Source organism: Mirounga leonina, unplaced genomic scaffold (assembly GCF_011800145.1).
Source record: "Mirounga leonina isolate KUSES-001 unplaced genomic scaffold, KU_Mleo_1.0 Mir_488, whole genome shotgun sequence".
Lineage (NCBI taxonomy): Eukaryota > Metazoa > Chordata > Mammalia > Carnivora > Phocidae > Mirounga > Mirounga leonina.
In genome coordinates, this window is record NW_023270777.1 from 2,184,371 (window position 1) to 2,208,048 (window position 23,678).

A 23,678-nucleotide genomic window follows, 5' to 3' on the forward strand; every position below is an offset into this window, starting at 1 on the left:
GTCCCTCCCCACCCCCCTCCTCCCTCCTTTCCCCCGCCCCCTCCTCCCTACTGGGGCGAGGGGGGGCCTCCCTCCCTCTCCCCCCCCTTCTCTCTCTCTCCGAGGGGGGGGGTCCCGGGGAGGGAGGGGGGGTCCCCCGATCAGCATGTGGCTCCTGGCGCTGTGTCTGGTGGGGCTGGCAGGGGCTCAACGGGGGGGAGGGGGTCCCGGCGGGGGCTCCCCGGGCGGCCCGGGCCTGGGCCTCAGCAGCCTCGGGGAGGAGCGCTTCCCAGTGGTGAACACGGCCTACGGGCGAGTGCGCGGCGTGCGGCGCGAGCTCAACAACGAGATCCTGGGCCCCGTCGTGCAGTTTTTGGGCGTGCCCTACGCCACGCCACCCCTGGGCGCCCGCCGCTTCCAGCCGCCCGAGGCCCCCGCCTCGTGGCCCGGCGTGCGCAACGCCACCACCCTGCCGCCCGCCTGCCCGCAGAACCTGCACGGGGCGCTGCCCGCCATCATGCTGCCCGTGTGGTTCACCGACAACTTGGAGGCGGCCGCCGCCTACGTGCAGAACCAGAGCGAGGACTGCCTGTATCTCAACCTCTACGTGCCCACCGAGGACGGTAAGGGCGCGGGCACCAGGCTGGGCGCCCCGCGGACGCAGCCCACTCGCGCATGCAGACCCCCGGGCTCCCCCCTTCCCCGCCGCCGGGAGCTGGGCCTTTGTGGGGGCCGCCAGAGGCCGCGTGGCCCTGCGGGCGCTGCGTGCCCCCCGAGGGTGAGACGGGGGCCTGCCAGGCAGCCGCCCCAGAAGGTCCTTGTGCCCGCAGAGCGAGCAGCAGGTACCACGCTGGGCTGATAGACCCCAGCCCTGCAAGGCACACACTCAGTGGCCAAGGGGGGCCAGCGGGCACTGGAAGCATCTCCCCCGCCCCCAGCCACCCACCCCAGCGCCGTCCCGCCTCCCACCCCCAGGCCCCGGCTTCTCCCTGAGAAGTACCCGCTTTGGTTCCTTCTACACCTCAGACACAACAGAGACACCTCGTTTTTCCTCCCCGGGTGCACGGGCACACTTGCGTCCATCACATCGCATCCCCAGCGCCTCCCGCCAGCTTCGTGCCTCTTCTTCCGAAACCTCTGTCCCCTGACCCCTAACACACCCCTGAAGGATCAGGGAGGGCCCCTCCTTCACAGCACAGCGCGCCCATCCCCTTGAGAACATCTTTCCCTCGGGGCTCCCTGACCCCTGGGCCGGTTCTCCTGGCGAAGGAGCTGTCCAGTTCCCCGCGGCAGTGCTCCCAGCCCCTCCCAGCACACTGCCCTGGAAAGTTCTCCGCGAGCCAACCTTCAGCGCACAGAGTATCTTTCAGAGTACCTTCCACCTGTCTCCAACAGAGGTACTCAGCAGAACTTCAGCCGGCCCCCAAGCCCAGCCTCATGAACCGCCCGGTGTTAGCCTTCTGCCACTCCACAGAGGCCCCCTACTCCCTCAGCACCCCCCAGCAGGCCGTTTTCCTCCAACTGTACCCACGGGCCTGGTACCCAGGAACCCCTGTATGGACACCGTAGGCACCAGCTACCCGCAGGTCGGGTGCCCACGCGCCACGACACCCCGGGACTCGCAACTCCTCAGCACACGGGCTCAGGTACCCCGCCAACCTGCACACTGACCACGTGCTCCAACATGCCACGTATCCAAATTCTCAGGGCCCTCACACAGCACACACCCCAACGCCTCTCGGAAACCGTGTACCCTATCGCCCACATAGACCCATGCTCCCCAGTATCCCCAGTTATAGCTCATGTGTCTTAGTAACACCCATACAGAGACCTTGGCCCCAATAACCCTGCACGTGGCCACTCACACCACAGTCCCCAACACCCTCCACACTTCCCAAGCTTTGCTTACCCCAACTCTACCTACAGACCAGCTGTATCTTAGCTCAGGCTGGGACAGCACACGCAGCAAGTCTGCGCCCTACCCGCAGATCAAGCACTCAAACCCCTCACTTCCAGCACCTTGGGCCAACCATCCACCCTCTGTTCTTCCTCCCAGCCGCGCACCCCAACACAGTAATACCCCTCCCGTGGAAACCTTGCCTCCTAGCAACCCATGCCCACAATGCACGCAAGTATCATCCACTCCAGTCCCATCCAGATCCCAAGCACCCTAATAGACTCTACCCCAATACACTCTATGTGCTGCCACATACTCCACGGGAGAGCCACCCACTCCGCATCCCCTGCTCTCTCGTGGGCCACCTACCCCAGCAGCCTGCCCTTCACAGTGGCCTCTGAATCATTCGCCCCGGGACCCCCACACGGCCTGTCCATCTCCATGCTCTCCACTCACAGCCTCCACGCCAGTGTCCCCCTCGGTGGGCTATCTCCTCACCCCTCATGTGGAATATCCACCCAAGACTTACCACCAATGGGCTGTCCACCCCAACGCCTCCACACACAATGTCCACCCTGCCCCCCACACCACCTAGGCCCACACCTTCTGTATTTTTAACCATCGCTTATCACAGACCTGCTTGGGGCCTGACACATTCAGGTGATCTCACTGAGTCTTCACACCAGCTTTGCAAGGAAGATGTTGACTCAGGCAGGCGCGCGTGAACACACACACACACACACACACACACACTATTCTCACGCTCACGCATGCCCTGCTGACTTCATCCCCATTCCCATCCTTTTGTAGAGAACAGACCCCAATCCTAATGGGTCCCTATGGGGCAATCATCACCAGTTGGGAGAAGCCTTCAGAGGCTGGCCTGGACCTTGCCCACCCATCCGTCCCCATGCCAATGAGGAGAAACCAATCAGCGGGGGAATCCCCTCTGATTTCTGGCTTCCAGCTCCCTCCCCCCGACCGATTCCCCCTTCTGAAAGGAGCCTGGAACCAAACTCTGAGCCCAGTCTGGGGCCTTTCCTTGACCAGGGGAACACTTCGTGCCTCCCAGCACCTCCTGGCCCCTTATGTGTCAGGCTGGCTCAGGGCATTGTGTTTCCTGTTCCCTATTTGTGGCCTGAACCCCGAATTGGGGAGGGGGGCTTTCTGGCATCAGAGCAGCATCGGGCAGGGCGGGGGAGGGGGGGAGGTGCTCATGTCCCCGGTGGGCAGTTGACCGTTCTTGGTGGGGGGAGAGTAGGCCTGGGTGAGGGAGGAGGTTGGGGGGTGCAGAGGGAAGAGGTGAAATGGAGGGCAAGACCTGATGACCCCTTTCCCAGCTTCGCCCCACATCGGGGAGGTGGGGTGAGAAGCCAGGCCCCTGAGTGCGGATGGAAGAGGAGTGCTGGCCGGGTGAGAGGCTGGGCAGGCGGGCGGGCGGCCCTAGCTGACCTGGCCCCAGCCCTGCAGTGGGGAGCCGAGGGCTTGAAGGGCCTGTGAGCTGCAGGGGCGGGCGGCCCCCAACCCCATCCTATGCTCTGCCCTCCAGATCCTCCAGATGGGTCCTTTCTGCTGCAGGCCCTCCCTCGCAGCCTGGGGGAACAGGCAGGTGCCGGGCTGGCCCCGCAGAGGGCCTTGTGTGAGTGGCAGCTGGCTTTGGCCTCTGGGGCTTGGGGATGGGCCTCCCCTCCCCACCCCGGCCCCCACCTCTAACACCGTTTCGTTTCCAGCCATTAGCAAACACTGCGACAAGCCAAGTCAATATGTCTTAAAACAGGCCTCAGCCCACTCAGGCACCCCACCCCCCCAAACCCAACCTTTTCTTTGGGGCATGACTTTTTCCGGGGAGGGGAAACAAATTTGGGTTGTAGAAAACGTTTTTCTCTTTTCTTGGTTTCTTTTTCTTGCAAACCAATTTTGCTTTTTTTGGCTTATTTTTTCTGCCCTCCACCCTCCCCTTTTCTGCTTTCTGTCCTCCCCTCCCCATCCACCACCTCCCCCCGACCCCCATCTTTCCCCACAAAATTGTCCTTTTTTCTCTGTTTTGTGTTCCCGGTCTTAGGTCCGCTCACAAAAAAACGTGACGAGGCGACGCTCAATCCGCCAGACACAGGTAGATTTAAAAATCCCGCTGCTGCATGTGGTTGCTGATTAGAGGACGCTCAAGGCCCTGCCCCTAACTAAATGCCCCCCCCCAGCCCTCAAGGCCCCTCAGTCGTTTCTCCCAACTAAAAACCAAAAAAAAAAAAAAGAAAAGAAAAATTTGTAATAATTGGAAAAAAGAATTATGAAAACTTCAAACGAAATTTGAACAATGTTGGACCCACTAGCAAACCTGCAAGCAAAGCTAAACACGGCCAAAAATATAAGTGAAAAAAGAAATTGGAATGTCAGAGAAAACAAAACAAAACAAAACAAAACCACCAAAGAATTGGATAAAATGTTTAGAGTTCAACAGCAATTTGGACTGTTTGGAAACTTGCGAAATGTAACATTTGAAAACAAAACAAAACCAACTTTAATTTGGAGCAAAACTACAATTTGAAAAAAAAATTTTAAGTTGGCAAATCGATGGCACAATTGAAACGTCAGAAGCAAACCTCCAATTTTCAAAAGCCTGTCAGATGCAGAAAATGCAGACATTTGAAGCGAATTAAAGAATTTGGAAATTTTTGAAAACAGGGCCCAATATCTTGAAGTTTCACCACAAAATTTTGAAAAAAAAATGCAAAGAACTTTTTTTCTTTTTTTCTTTTTTTTCCAAAAAAACGGATCTTTTTGGTTTTTTGTTTTTGGATTTTTGTTGTTGTTGTTGTTGTTTTTTTCTTTTCTTGTTGAATCTGCCCCCCCGAGAGCTTCTTGCTTTTTGGTTGTTGTTTTTTCTTTCTTTCTTCTTTCTTGATCCTGTTTTTTTGTTGTTGGTTTTGAATTTCTTGTTGCCCCAGCCCCCCTTCCTGCTCCTTCCCTTTCGGACCCCCTCCTCCCCCAACACTGGGAGTGGAGGTGCCGGGTGGGGAGGAGGGGGAGAACTGAGGACTTGAAGAGAGGGCCTTGCAGGGAGGAGACTCTGGCCTGAGTCTGGCTGGAAGGCCACCGGAGGTTCCGGAAGGAGGAGAAGAGCAGGATTTGGAGAGGACATGGAGAGGGCAGAGCCTACCAGGTGGAGGGAGGTGGCAGAGAAGGTCTTAAGAGACTGGAGGCCGCAAGCTGTCCGGAGGGGTGGAGGGGAATGTCTCAGTGTCCTGTGGGCTCACCTCCCGGCAGGAGAAAAGTTTCTAGCAGGAGGACGGAGGCGAGCAGAGCCGCTGGGGACTGGCTGTGGAGGCCCAGGTCTGGCTCTGGTTTGTTGAATGCCCAGGCTAGTCAGAGATTGCAAGTGTCAAGAGAGAGGAGGGCCTGTGGGCCATGGGGGACCCCAGCCGGGCACTGTGGCTGAATCATGGAGAGCTGCAAGGAAGGGTACTGGCCAGATAGCCTTGGGGACCGTGGCAAGCCCTCTCAGACTCCCACCCTCTTCTGGAGTCTGTCACGCCTCAGCCTGGTCACGTGGCAGTGATTAATGGGATTCTTTGGGGACAGGGCAAGAGGGGCGTCCAGTGCAGAACCCAGGGTCAGGCCAGTGGCGGGGCGGGGGGGCGTCTGAGACTAAAGAGCTGTACCCTGGCTTTATCAAACAGGCTCTCTCCCACCCTGCCTCCTCCTGCCACGGTAATTAGGCTGGGGGTTGCCATGGTAACTGGGGAGGTGACCTAGAAAGGAATTAGGGCGGGGAGGAGACCAGGCCCCCGGGGACCCTAGGCTGGCACCCCCTCACCCACAGACCAGGCTACCACGTGGACCTGAGACCCAAGGCCCGAGTCCGAGCAACCGCCCGGACCCTCCCAGCATCTCTAGCGCTAGAGCCCGCCTTGGGAGTTTGCTCTGCCTCAGAGCAGGAAGGAGATTTGCCGTGTGTGTGTGTGGGGAGGGGGTCCCCTGGATCCAGCAGATGCCCTGGGGAGGGTCCCCCCCCCTCCTCTTAGGCTTCTTGGAAGGCCTCTGGCATTTGGAGAAGTGCCGCGGGGCAGGCCGGCAGGAGGTGGGGTGGGACCTTCGGCCAGGGCTCCCTGGGGAGGGAGGGAGGGGAATCCGGTCTTGCCCCCCCAGGGACGGGAGAGACATGTCCCCTGAGCTCCGGGCTGGTCCTCCGCAGGCCTCGGAGCTGGGCGGTGCTGCTGCTGGTCTGACTGTGTTCTTGTCCCCCAACCCTGGCCCACCGCCCACCCCCTCCCCACGCAGATATCCGGGACTCTGGGAAGAAGCCGGTGATGCTGTTTCTGCACGGCGGCTCCTACATGGAGGGCACCGGGAATATGTTCGATGGCTCCGTGCTGGCCGCCTATGGCAACGTCATCGTGGCCACGCTCAACTACCGGCTGGGGGTGCTCGGTGAGGGCGGGCAGCCAACTCGAAGGGCTGGGGCCTGGGCGGGGGGGTGGAGGGGGGAACCCGGTGGGCGGTGTTCCTCTAGACCCGGCAGAAACAGAATGGCCTCTGCGCTGGACTGAGCTGCCCAGAAAGGGGGCGAGGGTGCTCGGACACCCCCAGGAAGCCCCTTTCCTCCTGTGCTTCCAGGCTTTCTCAGCACCGGGGACCAGGCTGCAAAAGGCAACTATGGACTCCTGGACCAGATCCAGGCCCTGCGCTGGCTCAGTGAGAACATTGCCCACTTTGGGGGTGACCCCGAGCGCATCACCATCTTTGGATCGGGGGCCGGGGCCTCCTGCGTCAACCTTCTGATCCTCTCTCACCATTCGGAAGGTACCGGCCAGCCCTCAGCCTGCCCCTCCCGGCCCCGTTCCCACATGCTGACCCCCACCGGGTTCCCCCCCATCCCCCGCCTTCCCACCCTGGGCGCAGACAGCCCAGCCTGAAGCCCGCGCCTGTCCTGCCAGGGTTGTTCCAGAAGGCCATCGCCCAGAGCGGCACGGCCATCTCCAGCTGGTCTGTCAACTACCAGCCGCTCAAATACACGCGGCTGCTGGCCGCCAAAGTGGGCTGCGACCGGGAGGACAGCGCCGAGGCCGTGGAGTGCCTGCGCCGGAAGCCCTCCCGGGAGCTGGTGGACCAGGACGTGCAGCCCGCCCGGTATGGGGGTGGGGGAGGGCCGGGGCCTGGCGGCTGCTCTCCTTACTGCTTCCAAGGCGGTTTAGGGTGAGAGGTGCCCGCGGGCACTCTGTCCGGCTGCAGGCCCCTCTGCTGGCCCTGCCTCCTTCCCTCGGGAGCCTGCCCTACGTGGAGGCGCCCAAACAGAGCGAGGGTGCACAAGGGGCCACGAAGCGCATCGGGGAAGACTTCCCGAGAGGCCAAGTGCCCTGCAGGACTCAGGAGATTTGACCCAGGGGAGAAGGAAGGGTCTTCTGAGCAGAGGGCCCGGCAGGCTAGGAGCTGAGAGGAGGCCAGGGAGCAGGTGATGAGACCCTGACCCCTTCTCCCCAGCTACCACATCGCCTTCGGGCCCGTGGTGGACGGTGACGTCGTCCCCGATGACCCTGAGATCCTCATGCAGCAGGGCGAATTCCTCAACTATGACATGCTCATTGGCGTCAACCAAGGAGAAGGCCTCAAGTTCGTGGAGGACTCCGCAGAGAGCGAGGACGGCGTGTCCGCCAGCGCCTTTGACTTCACCGTCTCCAACTTTGTGGACAACCTGTACGGCTACCCGGAGGGCAAGGACGTGCTTCGGGAGACCATCAAGTTTATGTACACCGACTGGGCCGACCGGGACAATGGCGAAATGCGGAGAAAGACTCTGCTGGCGCTCTTTACAGACCACCAGTGGGTGGCGCCGGCCGTGGCCACCGCCAAGCTGCACGCTGACTACCAGTCCCCCGTCTACTTTTATACCTTCTACCACCACTGCCAGGCTGAGGGCCGGCCCGAGTGGGCAGACGCGGCGCACGGGGACGAGCTGCCCTACGTCTTTGGCGTGCCCATGGTGGGCGCCACCGACCTCTTCCCCTGCAACTTCTCCAAGAATGACGTCATGCTCAGCGCTGTGGTCATGACCTACTGGACCAACTTCGCCAAGACTGGGTGAGGGTCAGCGGGGCTGGGTGGGGTCCCCCCCTGCAGGCCAAGGCACGCACCCCCGGCATCCTCGGCGCCCTGTCCCTCACTCCTCACACGGTCATTCCTCCATCATTGCCTGCCCGACCCAGACACCTGCTGGACGCTTTCTCTGTGCCAGGCACCGGGCTGCCCGTTGGAGATTCAGCCGTGTCAGAGAGGGTCCTGTTCTTCCGGGGGGTGGGCTCCCTTGGTGGCTTTGGCTCCGGGTCTGTCTCTCCTGGCACTCTGCTCTCCGTCTGATGCCCTGGGCTGTGTATCTGGGTAAGGATTTGTGTCTCTCTGTCTCTGCCTCTACGTCTCTCTCTCTTCGAATCCACTGATACCTCTTCCTTTTCCTCTACTCTCTTCCATCGGTTGGATTTTTGCTCGCTGGTCTCACCCCGGCTGGCTGGCTCCTGTCTTTGTGCCTCTGTTCCTAAATGTGTCTGTCTCACTCAGGCTCAGATTCTGCCTCTCTCACCGGCTGTCTCTGCCCGCCCCTGCCCCTGCGTCCTCACTTCCTCCCGTCTCTGCCCCTCCGTCCTGACTTCTGCGCGTCTCTGCCCCTCGGTCATCACCTCCGCGCGTCTCTGCCCCTCCGACCTCACCTCCGCCTGCCTCTGCCCCTCGGTCCTCACCTCCGCCCGTCTCTGCCCCTCGGTCCTCACCTCCCCCCTGTCTCTGCCCCTCGGTCCTCCCCTCCGCCCGTCTCTGCCCCTCCGACCTCACCTCCGCCCGTCTCTGCCCCTCCGACCTCCCCTCTGCCTGTCTCGGGCAGTTTCTCTGCCTCTGCCGCCTCCCTCTTGTTCTCAGGCTTTCCTTCCGGTCCCGGCCCTCCGCATCTCTGCGTCTCTGCGTCGCTGTGGGTCTCGCTGCGCACCCCTCCCGCACACAGCCGCCCCCGCCCCGCCCGCCCACGGGCCGCCCTCACTTCTCCTTTCCCCCCTCCCGTGCCCGCAGCGACCCCAACCAGCCCGTGCCGCAGGACACCAAGTTCATCCACACCAAGCCCAACCGCTTCGAGGAGGTGGTGTGGAGCAAGTTCAACAGCAAGGAGAAGCAGTACCTGCACATCGGCCTGAAGCCGCGCGTGCGCGACAACTACCGCGCCAACAAGGTGGCCTTCTGGCTGGAGCTCGTGCCGCACCTGCACAACCTGCACACGGAGCTCTTCCCCACGACCACGCGCCTGCCCCCGCACGCCACGCGCTGGCCGCCGCGCCCGCCCCCCGGCGCCCCGGGCACCCGCCGCCCGCCGCCGCCCGCCCCGCTGCCGCCCGAGCCCGAGCCCGAGCCGGGCCCCCGCGCCTACGACCGCTTCCCCGGCGACTCCCGGGACTACTCCACCGAGCTCAGCGTCACGGTGGCCGTGGGCGCCTCGCTGCTCTTCCTCAACATCCTGGCCTTCGCCGCGCTCTACTACAAGCGGGACCGGCGGCAGGAGCTGCGGGGCCGGCGGCTCAGCCCCCCCGGCGGCTCGGGCCCCGCGGCGCCCGGCGGCGGCGCCCTGCTCCCCGCCGCCGGCCGCGAGCTGCCGCCCGACGAGGAGCTGGTGTCCCTGCAGCTGAAGCGGGCCGGCGGCGTCGGGGCGGACCCCGCCGAGGCCCTGCGGCCCGCCTGCCCGCCCGACTACACGCTGGCGCTGCGCCGGGCGCCGGACGACGTGCCTCTGCTGGCCCCCGGGGCCCTGACCCTGCTGCCCAGCGGCCTGGGGCCCCCGCCGCCGCCGCCGCCGCCCTCGCTCCACCCCTTCGGGCCCTTCCCCCCGCCGCCCGCCGGCGCTGCCAGCCACGACAACACGCTACCGCACCCCCACTCCACCACTCGGGTATAGGGGGCGGCCGGGGGGGCCCTCCTCCCGGCCCCCCCCCGCCCGCCGCCGGGGGGGCAGCGCGGCTCGGCAGGCGGGGGGGAGGAGGACCGGCCCCAGGCTCCCCCTTCCCACGGCGGGGAGCGCTAGGTGGACATGGGGCTCCGCACCGGGGTGCGTGTCTTTCCCATGCCCAGAGGCCCGTCCTCTTCTCCGGCCCGGGGCCTCGGAACAACGGGGGGCTGTTTCGTGCCCTCCTTTGGGACACCGGTCTTCGGTGTGTGGAAACTCGGACGTGTTTTCCCACGTGGAGGCCTGCTTTCTCGCGAGGGGGTGTGTTTTCCCATGTGCAGGGTGAGGTGGTTTTTTTTTTGCCGCCCTGGACACATGTTGGCCCCCTCAAAAGAATTCCTGTGGGGATTTGTACCCCAGAATCCCGTGCCCTCATGCCTTCTCCCCCCTCCCCCCACCTCCCCACCCCATGGAGACCCTGGAAGTGGTGTGTTCATGGACCGTGACCCTTGGGAAGGTACCGAGGAAATCAGTCGTCCCCCCCCCCAACTCCCACTCCGTGCCCCACCCCCCCTCTGCCCCAGCGAAGCATGTTTTTCCCCCGTGGCATACGTCAGATGAAGCCCGTGCTCTGGGTAGGATTCCCCGCCGGGGGGAAGGGAGGAGATCCGAGCGTCCCTGTGCTGCCCGGGAACTTGTTTTCCCACGGGTCCAGGACACATCTCTCCGAGTGGAAACATGTTCATGCATGTGGATGTGTGTTTCCCATGCAGACGGCCCCTTTCCTGCCAGCAATCCCCGGGGTCTGGGGCCTGAGGCCTAGCACTTAGCTCCTCCCTGCCCAGCAGGTGGGGACAGACTTCAGACTGACCTAAGCTGAGTGTGTGTGTGGGGGGGGGGTGTACAAACCCTGGGGGCAGAGCTCTGCCCGTCTCCCCCCCCAAGAGATGCCAAGTTGGGGGGCATGGCGTGCCACCCACAGAGGCCATGCATGTTTGACCAAAGCCCTCACTGGGGTCTGAGGACAGCCTTTCCCTCAATCCTCAGACCATCGCTCATCCGTGCCAAACTGGGTTAGGTGGGTTTGAGGGGCGGGGAAGACCCCCCAAATGTGCCAAGGATTCCCCAGTCCTGGTCCAGGACAGGTAAATGTGGGGACAGGTGGGGTACGGGGACGGAAGCGGCAGCAAAAGGGGTCCCGCCTGTGTCTCTCCTCCCTCCCCCGTGTCTCATTCCTCCCTCTCTGCCTCAGTGTCTCTCCTCCCATCTCTGTCTTCCTCCTCGAAGCCATCCCGTGTCAGCGTGAGAGCACCTTCTCCCCTCAGCCACCCATCCCCTTCTTTGACGAGGCCCCCCCTTCCATCAGCCGCCAGGGCTGAAGGAAAGGAACCGTGGAAGGAGGGCGCAGGCGGGAAAGGCTTCACGGGACAGGCTGGGGAGAGAATGAGGTCAGCGGTGCTGAGGGACAGATGGGGGCAGTGGGGGACGGGGCTCAGCGGACAACAGCAGGGAGAATTTGAAAGGACACGCGTGCGGGGTGACTGCCCCGGAGAGGAACGGCCCGAGGAGAGAGGGTTTGGCCTCTGGGGAGAAGGACGGTATCAGGAAGGGCTTTAAGGGACACCAGTGGAGGCTGGCCTTTTACGGGTTCGTTAGTGCCAAACTTGAGTAGGGGGGTGGGGGGGGGCTGTCTTCCACTGACACCCAGATCCGGGATCCCTGGTCTTGGCTCCCCAGAGCTCTGCCTCCTGTCCCTTCTCCTACCTCCCCCCAGGGAAACTTAGTTCTTTTCTGACCCCTTCCCTTGCCTGATCTAGCTCCTCTCCAAACAGCCATGCCCTCGAAATGCTAGGGACCTGGGCCCTGAACCCTGTAGACAGATGCCCCCCCAGACTGGGGCATGGGAGGGGGGCTGGGGGACCCCATGATTCAGCCACGGACTCCAATGCCCAGCCCCTCTCCCCAGAACAATCCCCGGACGATCCCACGTCCCTGCCCCAACCCTTCGCGGCTCTGTACACATTTTTAAACCTGGCAAAAGATGAAGAGAATATTGTAAATATAAAAATTTAACTGTTGGTGGTGCCTGCTGTGATCTGGGGGTGGTGTCGGTGGGGGGGCTCCGAGGAACTAAGCCTCAGGGCCGCCACTCCGCCAGTGAGGGAGAGGGAGGTGGTCCGAGCCCACAGCCCATTTCGGGGAGCGGCTCGGAGCGCCGGGAGAAAGGGGGGAGTGGGTGCTGGGGTAAGGTTGCCACGGTAGCAGGGTTGTGTGGGGAGTTCCGATCAGGGCCCAGGTGTGTGCAGAAGCCTGAGGCTGGTGTAGAGAAGGAATGGCAGGGGGCTCATGGGGGCAGATACCAGACAGGCCAGGGGGCGTGGGGGCCGGTCCAGGTGGCTGGTTACGGGGACAGGAGTGCCAGGTGCAGGGTTCGGCCTCTGCCAAGGCCTGGGCCCAGGCTGGAAGGTCAACCATGGCCCCGAGACTCTGCTTCTTGGCACATTGTGAGGGAGAGCCCGGCATCATTGTGACCCGCTTACCCCCAGGAGCCCCTGGGGCAGGCAGGCAGGTGGCTGGTGGATGCTGTGGGCACAGTGGGCTGGGGGCCTAGGGGCCCCGGTGGCCCTAGGGACCCCCATGGCCATGGCTGAGCGGCCACGGCCCGGGTGGGCCTCGTATCACAGCTCCAACACCAACAGTTGTCAGGACCTGGGCAACTCCATCCTGTTGCTCCTGGGCCTCATCATCTGCATTAATATTAGCATCAATATGGTGACGCTGGTCAGGGTGGGGCCAGGCGGGAGGGCGCTGGCAGGATGGGGCCAGGCGGGAGACCTGGTGGCCAGGGCCACCCCGGGCTCACTGTGTCCTCCCTCACCTAGCTCTGGCGCCGGCTCCGTGGCTTCTTACACCAAGTGTTCCATATTGTTTATGAGAAAGGTAAGCGGGGGAGGCCGGGGGCACAGAAGAGGCAGGGACCCGGCCTTCTAGCCCTGACCCGGAGCTGGCCCCTTCCCCGCCCGCCCTCCCCGTTCAGACACTACAGCGGGGCAGCCTCTGCCCCTGCACCCTACCCCCCCACCCCGTCCCCGTCCCCGTCCCCTCAGGAGCCAGCCTCCCCACCAGCCTCCCGGCTCTCCTTGATCCACAGAAGCTTCTAAGTCATCCTCACCGGGGAAGCAGCCCCAGCCTCCGAAGCAGAGCGCCCCTGCAGTCCACCTCCGATGCACCATGGACCCTGTGAAAATGACTGTGACCCCCCCACCCACTCGCCACCACCGCCACCGGGGCTCTTCCGGCCGCCGTGCCCACCGCCCGGTAGCCTGGGCCCCTGACACGGACGACGACGAGAAGCCCCCGCACCAGCACCCGGCCGTGTGCTCCCACCACTGGGATCAGCCGGCAGACTGGCAGGGCTTCCAGTCCAGCCAGGGGTTCTGGGCTCCCTGGCCCCAGGATGCCGTGGAGCCCCCTCCCCAGACCATTCGCTTCCAGCAGACCATAGAAGGAAGGCCCCTCAAAGGAGAGATGCGGTCAGAGCTGGGCCTCGAGGCCTACGTGTACCCGGTGAACCCCCCGCCCCCGAGCCCACAGGCCCTGAGCCATAAGAACAGTGGGGCGGGGGCCCAGGCCGAGCTGGAGGCGTGCGCCCCCGCCCCGCCGGCCCCGCCGCCCGTCCAGGGCCCGGCCATTGTCCCTGACATCCCCCGGCGCCGCTCCTCGGGCCGCGTGGTCTACGACGCCCGAGACGTGCGGCGGCGGCTCCGGGAGCTGACCCGCGAGGTGGAGGCCCTGTCCCACTGTTACCCCCTGGGCTCCCTATCCAGCAACGTGGCCGAGGGCACGGGCAAGGACTGGGTGTACCGTTCTGTGGCAGAGAGGTGACTGGGACAAAAATAAAAGGAAGAGAGGAGGTGGTCTGCGGTGGTGTAGGGGGGAGTCGGGGCCCTCAGCGAAGGGTCTCCCTGGCAACAGGGACCTCGAGAGCCCCAAGGACCCTCTTCAACCCCTTGGCTTCCCTGGGGCCCTGCCCTCAGTTCTCTCCCAGCCCCTCTGGGTCCCAACATTCCCACCTGCCGCTCCCCTGTTTCCTTTCGTGCCCAGAGCAGCGTCCCCAGATCCCGGCCCAGATCCTCAGGCAGGCCTACGCTAGAGGGGAGACCCCACCCCCGTGGCCCTAGCCCCTCGGCGGCCTGGTTTCTGCCGGAGCCCAGGGCTGGCGCGCTTCCCCGGCCTCCCCCCCAAAGCCCTGGTTTCTTTGAGCAGGGCTGGCTGAGAGGGAGGGTGTCCAGGCCCTCACGATTCCCCAGTCAGGACCCAAAGCTCCTGTGCCCACGAGCAGGCTCGGAGCGGAGGACCAAACACTGGGGACATGCTCGAGGGCTGCCCCCTCTGGGACCTCACTGCTCTGATTAGCACCTGCCTGTCACCAGCGAGGAGACCGAGGCTCAGGGAGGGGAAGTGACTAATTCACGGTCACACAGACACCAGGGATCAAGTCCCCGCGCAGCTTCAGAAGCTCCGGGCTCTGCTCCCGCAGGGAGACTGCATTCCGGAGTCAGCCTGGCCCCTCAGACTCCCCCTGCCTCAGTCTGCCATGTGAAGTCACCCGAGCGTGCCATCCACACACAGCGGGAAGATCAGGCCCTACCTCCTCCTAGGCAGCGGGCCTCGCGCCCGCACACCCGCCCACGTGGGCGCATGGACACACGCACGCGGCCGCTCGAGGCCTCGGGAGCCAGAAGCCCCGGGGGGGCGCCCAGGCCGAAGGAACTGGACCCCACCCTCTGTAGCAGATGCGTTCCTGGAACGTGGCCAGGCAGGCAGGCCTTCTGTGAATCAGCCGGCTGCTTCCTTCGCCTTCATTCCGCCCCCACTGTTGATCTTTTTAAGTTGATTCCGTTCAGCGAGTACGTATCGAGCACCTACTATGTGTTTGGAGGCTCGGAGGGCAGCACCTACGGGCTGTTGCTTTATTTCTGTCGAGTTGTTCACCCGCCATCCCGACAAATGACTCGAGGCCCCCAGGGCACCACTTCCACGGACCCCAGTGATGAACCTGCTTCAGAACGAAGGCTCCTTTTGTCCTATTCACAATTACATCTATTTTGTGCTTTGTGCGTTTCATGGGGTTTTCTTAAGGGGGGAGCTAACCGGTTTCCAGCTTGGAGGGCTAGGTCCGTGGGAGGGCAGTTGGTTAGGAAGGGGAGAGAGCACGGTCGGGGTGGTCCCCGGCAGAGGCAAGCAACCCGGGGCGAGCAGGAAGTCCGTCTTGCTCCGAAGCAAGGGGCCAGTGGGCTCGGTGACCGCACGGCATAGGGCTGCAATCCTTGGCCAGGAAGGGGTGGGCAGGGCAGGTGCTAGGGGAATTATGGCAGGGAACGGGAAGGACGGGGAGGGACTGGCACAGTGCGGCGACCCCGGAGGGGACCCTTGCTGTCACCCTAGCTGCTGGCCCCAAGTAGGCATGGGTGGAGGGGACCAACTGCACAAGGCGCCTTGATGTCTCAAGAGAACAATGACACGGAGGAAATCCTTTACGGACGACTCAGTCCCTGTGAAGACTGTCTTACAACTACGGCGACCATGTCTTCAAATCAGGAATCAGGTGGTGACTTAAGCAGGCCCCTGTGGAGACAGGGAAAGAATGAGCTCTGGGATATCCGGGGACAGGGCCGCATTAAGTGGCAGCCAAGGGCGGAGACGGCCATTTAAGGGCAAGCCGAGTGGACAAAAGTGTGGCCACCTCTGCATTGTGACTCCCCGCAATGTGCCTCATTATGACCCAACCCCCTCCCCCGCTGGTAGGTGTCCCCAGGTCCCGGCATGAGCACAGTGTGGTCGGGGCTGGTGGGGGGGGGGGCGGTGGCCCAGGTGGCCGTAGGGCCCCCCCACCATGGAAAACCAGCTTTGGTACGACAACGTGGGGTGCTGCAATCAACACCAGGAACACCTCCAGGATCCGGAAGACATACTGCTTCTGCTGCTGGGCCTCGTAGTTCTCGTCAACATCGGGATCAACGTGGTAACTGTGGTCAGTGATGGTGGGGGACAGCCCCCGCGGCTAAGAGGGCTGAGGGTGGGAGCCTCTACCTGCAGGAGTGTGGTCTTGGCTGGGAGCTGGGGAGGGGTGTGGGGGGGGGAGGGTAGAGAGCCTCCTGGTCTTCACTCCCACCCCACACTATCCCCAGATGTGGCATGGTCTCCAGAATGCCTTAGACAAGATGCTCTGTTGGATTAATCAGAAAAGTAAGTATGGCAGCAAGAGAGGTTGGGGACCCCCCCACCCCCCGCCCAACACCACCAGCACAACCCTAGAAACCCAGGCCACCCTGTTCCCAGCCCTGAGCTCTTCTGACAGTCGCCCCGGCCTCACGGATGCTTGTCGCCCCCAGGTGAAACCTTGCAGGCTCGTGAAGGTTCCACCAAAGATCCCCCCGCCAAGGCCCGAGACGTCCACATCCACTGCACCCTGGAGCCCGTGGAAGTGAAGCTGGCCCGGCCCACCTGCTACCCCTCTTCCTCCTGCCACCGGCTGGGCAACCCCTGCCCCCGCCGCCGCCGCCCCCGCCGCCGCGGCCCCCACCAGCGCCTCAGCCACCGCCGTCCCTGCAGCCACCAGTGGGGGCTGAAGAACCAGAGGCACTTCCCCCACAACCCCTCAGCCTTCCGTAGCCCCCGTCGCGGCCGCAAGATGTCGCAGCTGCCGGGGGTGTCCCCCTTTGACCAGGAGGACCTGGACTCCGACGTGGAGCAGGAGGAGGACCTGGCCTTCCCACTCCCCAAGTACCCACGGGGCGGCTGGGGCAGGCTTTACCCGCAGATGGGCCTGCCCTCCAGCCTGGGGCTGTGGGGCCGCCAGGGTGGGATCCTGGCCAGGCTGCCGCCACCCTCTCTCTACCTGTCACCCGAGCTGCGCCGCATGCCCAAGCGTGTGGAGGCCAAGTCGGAGCTGAGGCTGCAGTCCTACGGGCCCCACTGCTCCCAGTCCCGAATCTGGGGCACTATGGAGGCGGAGCAGTGGGCCTCGTCTCTGCCCGCTCTCCGCCGGCTGCCCCCGAATCCCTCCTGGGTCCCCGCGGGGTACGACCCTTACCCGTCGAGCGGCCAGCTGCTCTATGACTCCTGGGATCAGCGGTGGCGGGGCCTGGAGGGCTCTGAGCCTCCGCCCACGCTGGTGTCCCGGGGGTCCCCCCAGGCGCACCCACGGAACCTCCCCGGCCACGGCCACGGCCACGCTTACAGCCAGCCCACCCGCAGCCCGCACCCATCCACGGGCCACCTGAGCTACAGCCCCCGGGAACCCCACGAGGTCCGGCGCCGGGCCGCCGAATGGGCTGAGGCCCTGCCCGCCCGGCACCCTCTGACGGCCTCCACCTCCCTCACCATGCTGGGTGAGACCTCCTACCAGCGGGCCCCGGCCCCCAGCTCGGCCCTGCTCCCCCATTCCAACCAGCCCCTGCCCGAAGTCCAGGCTCCCGAGGTCCCCCAGCCCCAGCCCACCTTTCTGCCGCTCAGCAGGAACCCCGGGGGCACTGCCGGCTACCAGGTCTATGACAGCCTGGAGCTGAAGCGGCAGGTGCAGGAGAGCCGAGCGCGGGCCACCTCCCTGCCCCCGCCGTCCACCTCCGCCTCGCGGCCCGCGGTGCTCAGGAGCCGGACCGGGAAGCTGCACTGACCCACGGCGACTGTGGGTGGCGGGCCGGGCACGGAGACAGGAATAAAGAGCAACGGAGTCCAGGAAACACGGTGGTGGTGTGTTTTGGGCCTTGGCAGGGCCACTTCTGTCAGCCTGGGTCCCGGCTTCTCAGCACCAGGCTCCGAGTGGCTGTGGCCACAGGCCCCCACCCCCACCCCCCGCAGGACTCTGCTTCCCGCCCCGTCCCTAAGGAGGTCTTGCGGGGGCAGACTCCAAACCATCTGTCTCTGAGCACGTGCTCTGGGCATCTGCCCTCCCCGATCTGAAAGTGGGCTCCCAGGCTCAGCCCCACACGACGACGACGTGGTGAGGACAGATTCCAGTCCTACCTCTGCCTGGATCCAGGGCCACGGCCTCAGGGAGGGCAAGGAGAAGGCCAAGGCCCTGAGGCCAAGGTCCTCCCAGCCTTAGGAGTGGCCGAGGGGATGGACTGTGTGAGTGTTTGAGGGAGTGAGGCAGGGGCAGTGAGGGAACGAAGGAGGGATGGGGGCCACAGGGCAGGCATGCTGGCTTCTAGCCCCGTCTGACTTTGGGGACTCAGGTTACGAGAACCTGGTTACTAGGGCAGACCATCCTAGGCCCTCCGTTTCCTCCCCTCCCTCATTGTGACCCCAACACCCGCCCCATTGTGACCCAGTCCCTCTCCCCTCCCCCACCAGAGGAGTCTGGCTCCTAGTGAGTATGTGGGGGCCAGGGGGGGCCCAGGTGGTCCTGGGACCCCCGGCCATGGGTGAGCGAGCCCACCACGGAGCCCAAGTATGCTCTGGCACCAACCCCAGGAGGTGCCAGGACCTAGGAGACTCAATCCTTCTGATTCTGGGCAGCTTCATCTTGCTCAACGTGGGGATCAACGTGGTGACTCTGGTCAGGGCAGGGGCTGCGCAACAGGGTTGGGGAGCCCTGGGGTTCGAAAGGGGCTGAGGCGGGAGGGCTGCTGGGATGTGGCCAAGCAAGGGCTGGGCTGCAGGGCTCACCACACGTCCGGGCTCCCCCTTCCCCTGCTTCCCTCAGCTCTGGAGGCATCTGAAGAGCTCCTTGCGGATTCTTTTCCATCATTTTTACCCCAAAGGTGAGTGGGCCCCAGCATGGCCTCAAGGGGATGTGGACCTGTCCCCTTTCTCGGGCCCTCAGGAGCCCCGACCCTGTCCCATCCCACGTTTCCCTGCAGACAAGCAGCCCAGCTACACAGGCGGCCATCCCATGTGCACGCACTGCTCCATGGACGCCAAGAACCTGTGTTCGAGAGTCTCCTCCCGCTTCCACGGGCGCCCGGGCTTCCTGGTCGGGTACCCCAACCACCTCAACTCCTGGATACCAGACACGAATGACGAGAAGGCTTCTGGGTGCTGCTGGATGCCGCCTCAGTGTGGGCACGCCGGGGCTCCCATGGACGCTCCCGGGGGACCGTGGAAGGAGGGGGTGATGGGGGCTGGGGAGGCCCCTCAGGTCACAGCCTTAAAGGCCCGAGCCCGCTTCAACTCCAGGCACCAGGCACCTTCCCAGTTCCCCAGGATGAGCAAGGTGGACATGGTTCCCCTCCTCTTGCCCCACGAGAGCAAGACCAACACCCCAGACTATGACCCAGCCCATGCCCCGGCCCAGACCCAGACCCATTCCCCAGCCCACACTCCTGAGCACAGCACCCCCCTGGCCCGGGCCCAGACCCAGATGCAGACCTCGTCCCCAGCCCACACCCATGAGCACAGCACCCCCAAGGCCCAGGCCCAGGCCCAGACCCAGACCTCCCGCCGAGCCCACGCCCCTGAGCCCACCACCTGTCAGGCCTACAGCTCCTCCCTAGCCCACGCCCCTGAGCATACCACCTCCCAGGCCCAGACCTGCTCCCCAGCTCACACCCTTGAGCATAACCTGCCTCAGGCCCAGATCCATTCCCTAGCCCAAGCCCCAGAGTATAAACCCCTCCAGGCCCGTACCTGCTCTGCAGCCCTCACCCCTGAGCACATCACCCCCCAAGCCCAGACCTGCTCCCCAGCCCATGCTGCCGAGCACACCCCTGTCCCGGTCCATGGCCCTGAGCACACCTCAGCCCGTCCCCTGGGTCACACCCCTGAGCCCGTAATAGCCCATGCCCCAGCCTGCACTCCGGCCCATGCTCATCTAACCTATACCCATGTCCCTCACCCCCTGGTCCCTGCTCCCACCTCTGCCCCAGCCCCTCCCCCAGCTCCTGTCCCAATCTCTAGGCCAACCCCCGACCCAGCTCTGGTCATGACCCTGACTAGCACTCCTGTCTCTGTCACCACCCATACCCCCATCCTAACTCCTATTCCCTCTACCCTGACTGCCTTCGGCCAAGGCCTCTCCACAGGCCACGTAGTCTACGATGCCCGCAGGGTGAAACAGAATGTGTGCCATGTGTGTCCCCCGCTAAAATTTGGGTATTCCAGAAGGGACGTGGGCACCCTCCCCAGGCCCCAAGAGGGGCAGGGTCTGGGCAGCTCTGGGACAGCTGAGCCAACGTCGAAGCAACACAGTGGGGACTGTGCCAAACCGCCCCCCACAGGCTCCGTGCTGGGCTACCTGGAGCTGGGGAATGTAGAATGGAAGATCTCAAATGATGCCAAAGACAAGTTCTTACAGCCCAAGACCTTCCCTTATTTCAGCTTCCATCCCTGCAGTTCTGAGAGGAGAAACACAGACTCCCAGACTCCGGTCTACCCCAAACTCCTGGTCTACTCCAAGGATGCCACACCTTCTCAACCTTGCTTTCATTCTCCAACCGGTGCCCAGAGCTCACTGAGCACCATCCCTCCCCCATGCACTCTTTCTCTGCCTCTTACATCTCCCAGATCCTTTGTCCCTCATCAACCCCCCAACCACCAGAAGCCCTCCACCTCAATGCAACCCCCCACCTTCCCCCCAACCTCCAAGTCTTCTCAGTCCATCCCCTCTTCCCAGTTCCCCATCCCTCCACAGTTCTCTAAGACTTTCCAACCCCCAATCCAACCCCAACCCCCTGAACTTCAGGGGAGTCGAGGCCTCAACCAAGATTCTGGCCTCCGAAGGACTTCAAGCCCTGCAAAGGACTTGAGAGTTCCCAGGAACCCAGGCCTTACCCAAAATCCAGGCCTCTACAAGAACCCAGGCCTTGTTCAAGATCCAGGCTTAAACAAGCCCCCAGGCCTTATTCAAGGCCCTTATCTCTGCAAGAGTCCAAGCCCTTCCCAAGATTCTGGACTTCACAAGAATCTGGTCATTACCCAAGATTCTGGCCCCCAAAAGAGCCTAGGTCCTACTCAAAATGCAGGTATCTTTAGAAGCCCGTGTCTCGCCCAACCTTGTGGCCTCCACAAGAACATACCATTTCCCCAAACTTCTGACATTCAGGGGAGCTCAGGCTTTATGCAAAACTCTGGAGTCTATAGGAATCTAGAACAAAACCAAGAGACTATACACTGTAAAAGTCAAGATCTCTCCCAAACTACTGGCCTCCATAAGAGCCCAGGCCCTTCTCAAGATTCTGGAATTTACAAGAGTGCAGGTAACGCTCATGAGCTGGGAGTCTCTAGGAGTCTAGGCCTTCCCCAAGATTCTTGCCCACAGAAGAGCCTATACCAAGACTCTGGAGTCAACAAGAGCCCAGGCTTGATCCAAACCTCTGGTCTCCATAAGGGCTCAGGCCTTACCCAAGACTCCGGAGACTACAAGAATCCAGGCCTCACTGAAGATTCTGGAGTCAACGGGGACCTAGGCCTTACTCAAGATTCTGATTTCCATAAGAATCCAAGCCTTACACAAGCCACCGAAGTCAAAAGATGTGGCCGTACACAAGACGATGGAATTTACAGGAGCCCGGAATATATCCAAGACCCTAACTTCCACAAGTACCCAGGAATTAATCAAGATCCTGGCCCCAATAAGGGCCCAGCCCTTACCCAAGACCATGGCCTCCCCAAGACTCAAAACCTGATTGGGGAATCCAGGCTCCACAAGGATTCATCCCTTATCTCAAATCCCAACCACCACAAGAACCCAGGCCTTGCTGTAAGTACCGACTCAGTCCAAGTCTCAGGCCTACCTCACACCCCAAAGTCATCACCGTGCCTGACGAAGTCTCATGTATCTGAGGAGGCTCCTCGGAAGGAAGATGCACAACAGCAGCTACCATGGACTTCTGTCCCACTGAGTCAGAACTCCAGCTCCTCCAAGCCCCAGGTGATGATCTACGATGACCCGCAAACCTTCTCAGAGGTCCCTTTGCTAATTGAGCTGCAGCCATCCTCCCGGCGAGCAGGCAGCCGGGACTGGGTGTACCGTCCTGTGGATACAGCGCCTTCAGCCTACCAGAGCTATCGCCAGATGTCTATGCCTCCCAAAATCAACTGGAAGCCCTACTGCCCTGGGTCGGGCACCCCGGTAGGACATGTGGTCTTTGATGCCCGCCAGAGACAGTTTGGGGTAGGCAGGGACAAGTGTGAAGCTCTGTCTCCCAGGCGCGGTCGCCAAGAGGCATCCAGCAACCCCCTGGAGACCAACAAGGAGTGGGGATATCAGTGTGTGATGAGGACCTTGGAAAAAGAGGGGACAAAGGTGCATCAGGAATAAAGAGGCAAGAGAAGTGTTCTGTGGTTGTTTGGGAATATCTACCCCAGCCCTGTTCCTGATGCTGGCCACCCACAGGGCCTGATGAGGACTGGTACTATATTTTCTCCTGCATCCCTGCATGGCAAAACCCCCGATCCCCAAGGGCTAGAGCTGCATTGTCCAATACGGTAGCCACAAGCCAAATGTGGCTGTTAAAATGCAAATTACTTAAAATTAATAAAATTTAGGAACACCTGGCTGGCTCCGTCGGTAGAACACGTGACTCTTGATCCCAGGGTCGGGAGTTCAAGCCCCACGTTGGGCATGGATGGAGCCTACTTTAAAAAAAAAAAAAGAAAAAAACTTAAAATTTAAAATTCTGTTCCTCAGTCTCATTATCTACATTTCAAGTGCTCAATGGCCACGTGTCTACTATATTGGACGGCACAGATTTAGAACATTTCCACCGTCACAGAAAATCCTCTTGGACAGCAATACTTTAGAGTTTAGGGAAACTTCCCTTTCCCTTGCCACTCAAACCCAGCATCTTCAAAGCTCCCACAGAACCCAGAGAACTTAATTGTTTTCAGTGTGACTGAGAGGCCACCCTCCGGGGAGGAGGGAAGAGGTAGGGAAGCCCTATACACCTGATTGCCCCCAGACTGTGAGAAAGAGCCCAGCCTTCAGTTTTCCCCCTCTGGTCTCTTGGGTCACAACCAGGTATATGGAAACCTGCCTCCCCAGTTCTGGGCTGTGTTTTGGGGCTTGAGGTTGCGGAGGGAGAAGAGCTTTCTTTGTCAGTGACTAGGAACCCCTGAGATCGGGGCTCCCCAAATCGAGCTCTGGATTCTGAGAGTCCCCTCCTTCACAGTCCTTTGCCATGGACGTAGGCCTATCGCACTTTGGACATAGTTCTTCCAGTGGTGGGGGGATGGGGGAAGTCCTGGTCTAGCGGTGGGTTGGTCTGATCCGTGTGCGGGGCCTGTCCCTGGTTTCCCGTGGTTCTGTCTTCTCATTCTGGCTCCCAGTCTCATCCTGGACTAAAGCTGTGTTCTCTGGTAGCCATAGTCACTGAACACAATTTCCTTCTCCGGATAGCGTTCCGCTGCCCTGCCCCAGCCCAGTTGGGATTTTCCTCTGGACTTGATTTTCAGTCCTGATAACTCTTCTGTGTACATATATGAGCTGGCAGATCCCAAAGTGCGTTCCCTGCTAGCACTCATGTGTCCGAGGTGGGCATCGCCAATACCTATGGCCGTTCCCTCAGTCCAGTGTTTATTCCTGGGTCACCACCTGTGTGTTCTTGCCTGACACGGACTCCAAAGGGATGCCCCCGCACCCAGCTGGGAGCCCCTTTCCAACACCTCTCCGGCCCAGCCCTACTATGTGCAACCTTCGCAGGCTGCAGTCTCATCTCTAAAATGAAGTTACGGGGCGCCTGGGTGGCTCAGTCGGTTAAGCGACTGCCTTCGGCTCAGGTCATGATCCTGGAGTCCCGGGATCGAGTCCCACATCGGGCTCCCTGCTCGGCAGGGAGTCTGCTTCTCCCTCTGACCTTCCTCCCTCTCATGCTCTCTCTCATTCTCTCTCTCTCAAATAAATAAATAAATAATCTTTAAAATAAATAAATAAATAAAATGAAGTTA

The 23,678-nt window shown here is 62.1% G+C and overlaps 4 protein-coding genes across 5 annotated transcripts; all 4 read left to right on the forward strand.

Moving 5' to 3' along the window:
- Positions 1-145: 145 nt before the first annotated feature.
- On the forward strand, positions 146-9,800 carry NLGN2 (neuroligin 2). Its single transcript, XM_034989465.1, has 7 exons — positions 146-602; positions 3,939-3,989; positions 6,155-6,304; positions 6,491-6,676; positions 6,811-7,003; positions 7,355-7,951; positions 8,927-9,800. Exons 1-7 carry the CDS (start codon positions 146-148, stop codon positions 9,798-9,800), a joined length of 2,508 nt encoding a protein of 835 aa, XP_034845356.1.
- A 63-nt stretch (positions 9,801-9,863) lies between these two features.
- On the forward strand, positions 9,864-13,954 carry SPEM1 (spermatid maturation 1). 2 transcript variants are annotated; one of them, XM_034989483.1, is made up of 3 exons: positions 9,864-10,130; positions 12,671-12,728; positions 12,940-13,954. In XM_034989483.1, the coding sequence occupies exons 1-3, from the start codon at positions 9,933-9,935 to the stop codon at positions 13,671-13,673; spliced, it is 990 nt and encodes a 329-aa protein (XP_034845374.1). In that variant the 5' UTR covers positions 9,864-9,932; the 3' UTR covers positions 13,674-13,954. The 2 variants fall into 2 exon arrangements, with proteins under 2 accessions (XP_034845374.1, XP_034845375.1); XM_034989484.1 differs by lacking the exon at positions 9,864-10,130 and adding an exon at positions 12,426-12,569.
- A 1,730-nt stretch (positions 13,955-15,684) lies between these two features.
- Positions 15,685-17,466, forward strand: SPEM2 (SPEM family member 2). Its single transcript, XM_034989477.1, has 3 exons — positions 15,685-15,822; positions 15,980-16,037; positions 16,184-17,466. The coding sequence occupies exons 1-3, from the start codon at positions 15,685-15,687 to the stop codon at positions 17,464-17,466; spliced, it is 1,479 nt and encodes a 492-aa protein (XP_034845368.1).
- Positions 17,467-18,213: 747 nt separating this feature from the next.
- SPEM3 (SPEM family member 3) lies at positions 18,214-22,009 on the forward strand. Its single transcript, XM_034989299.1, is given in 4 exon segments — positions 18,214-18,351; positions 18,499-18,556; positions 18,656-21,969; positions 21,971-22,009. Coding segments are annotated over 4 exon segments (3,549 nt in total).
- The last annotated feature ends 1,669 nt before the right edge of the window (positions 22,010-23,678 follow it).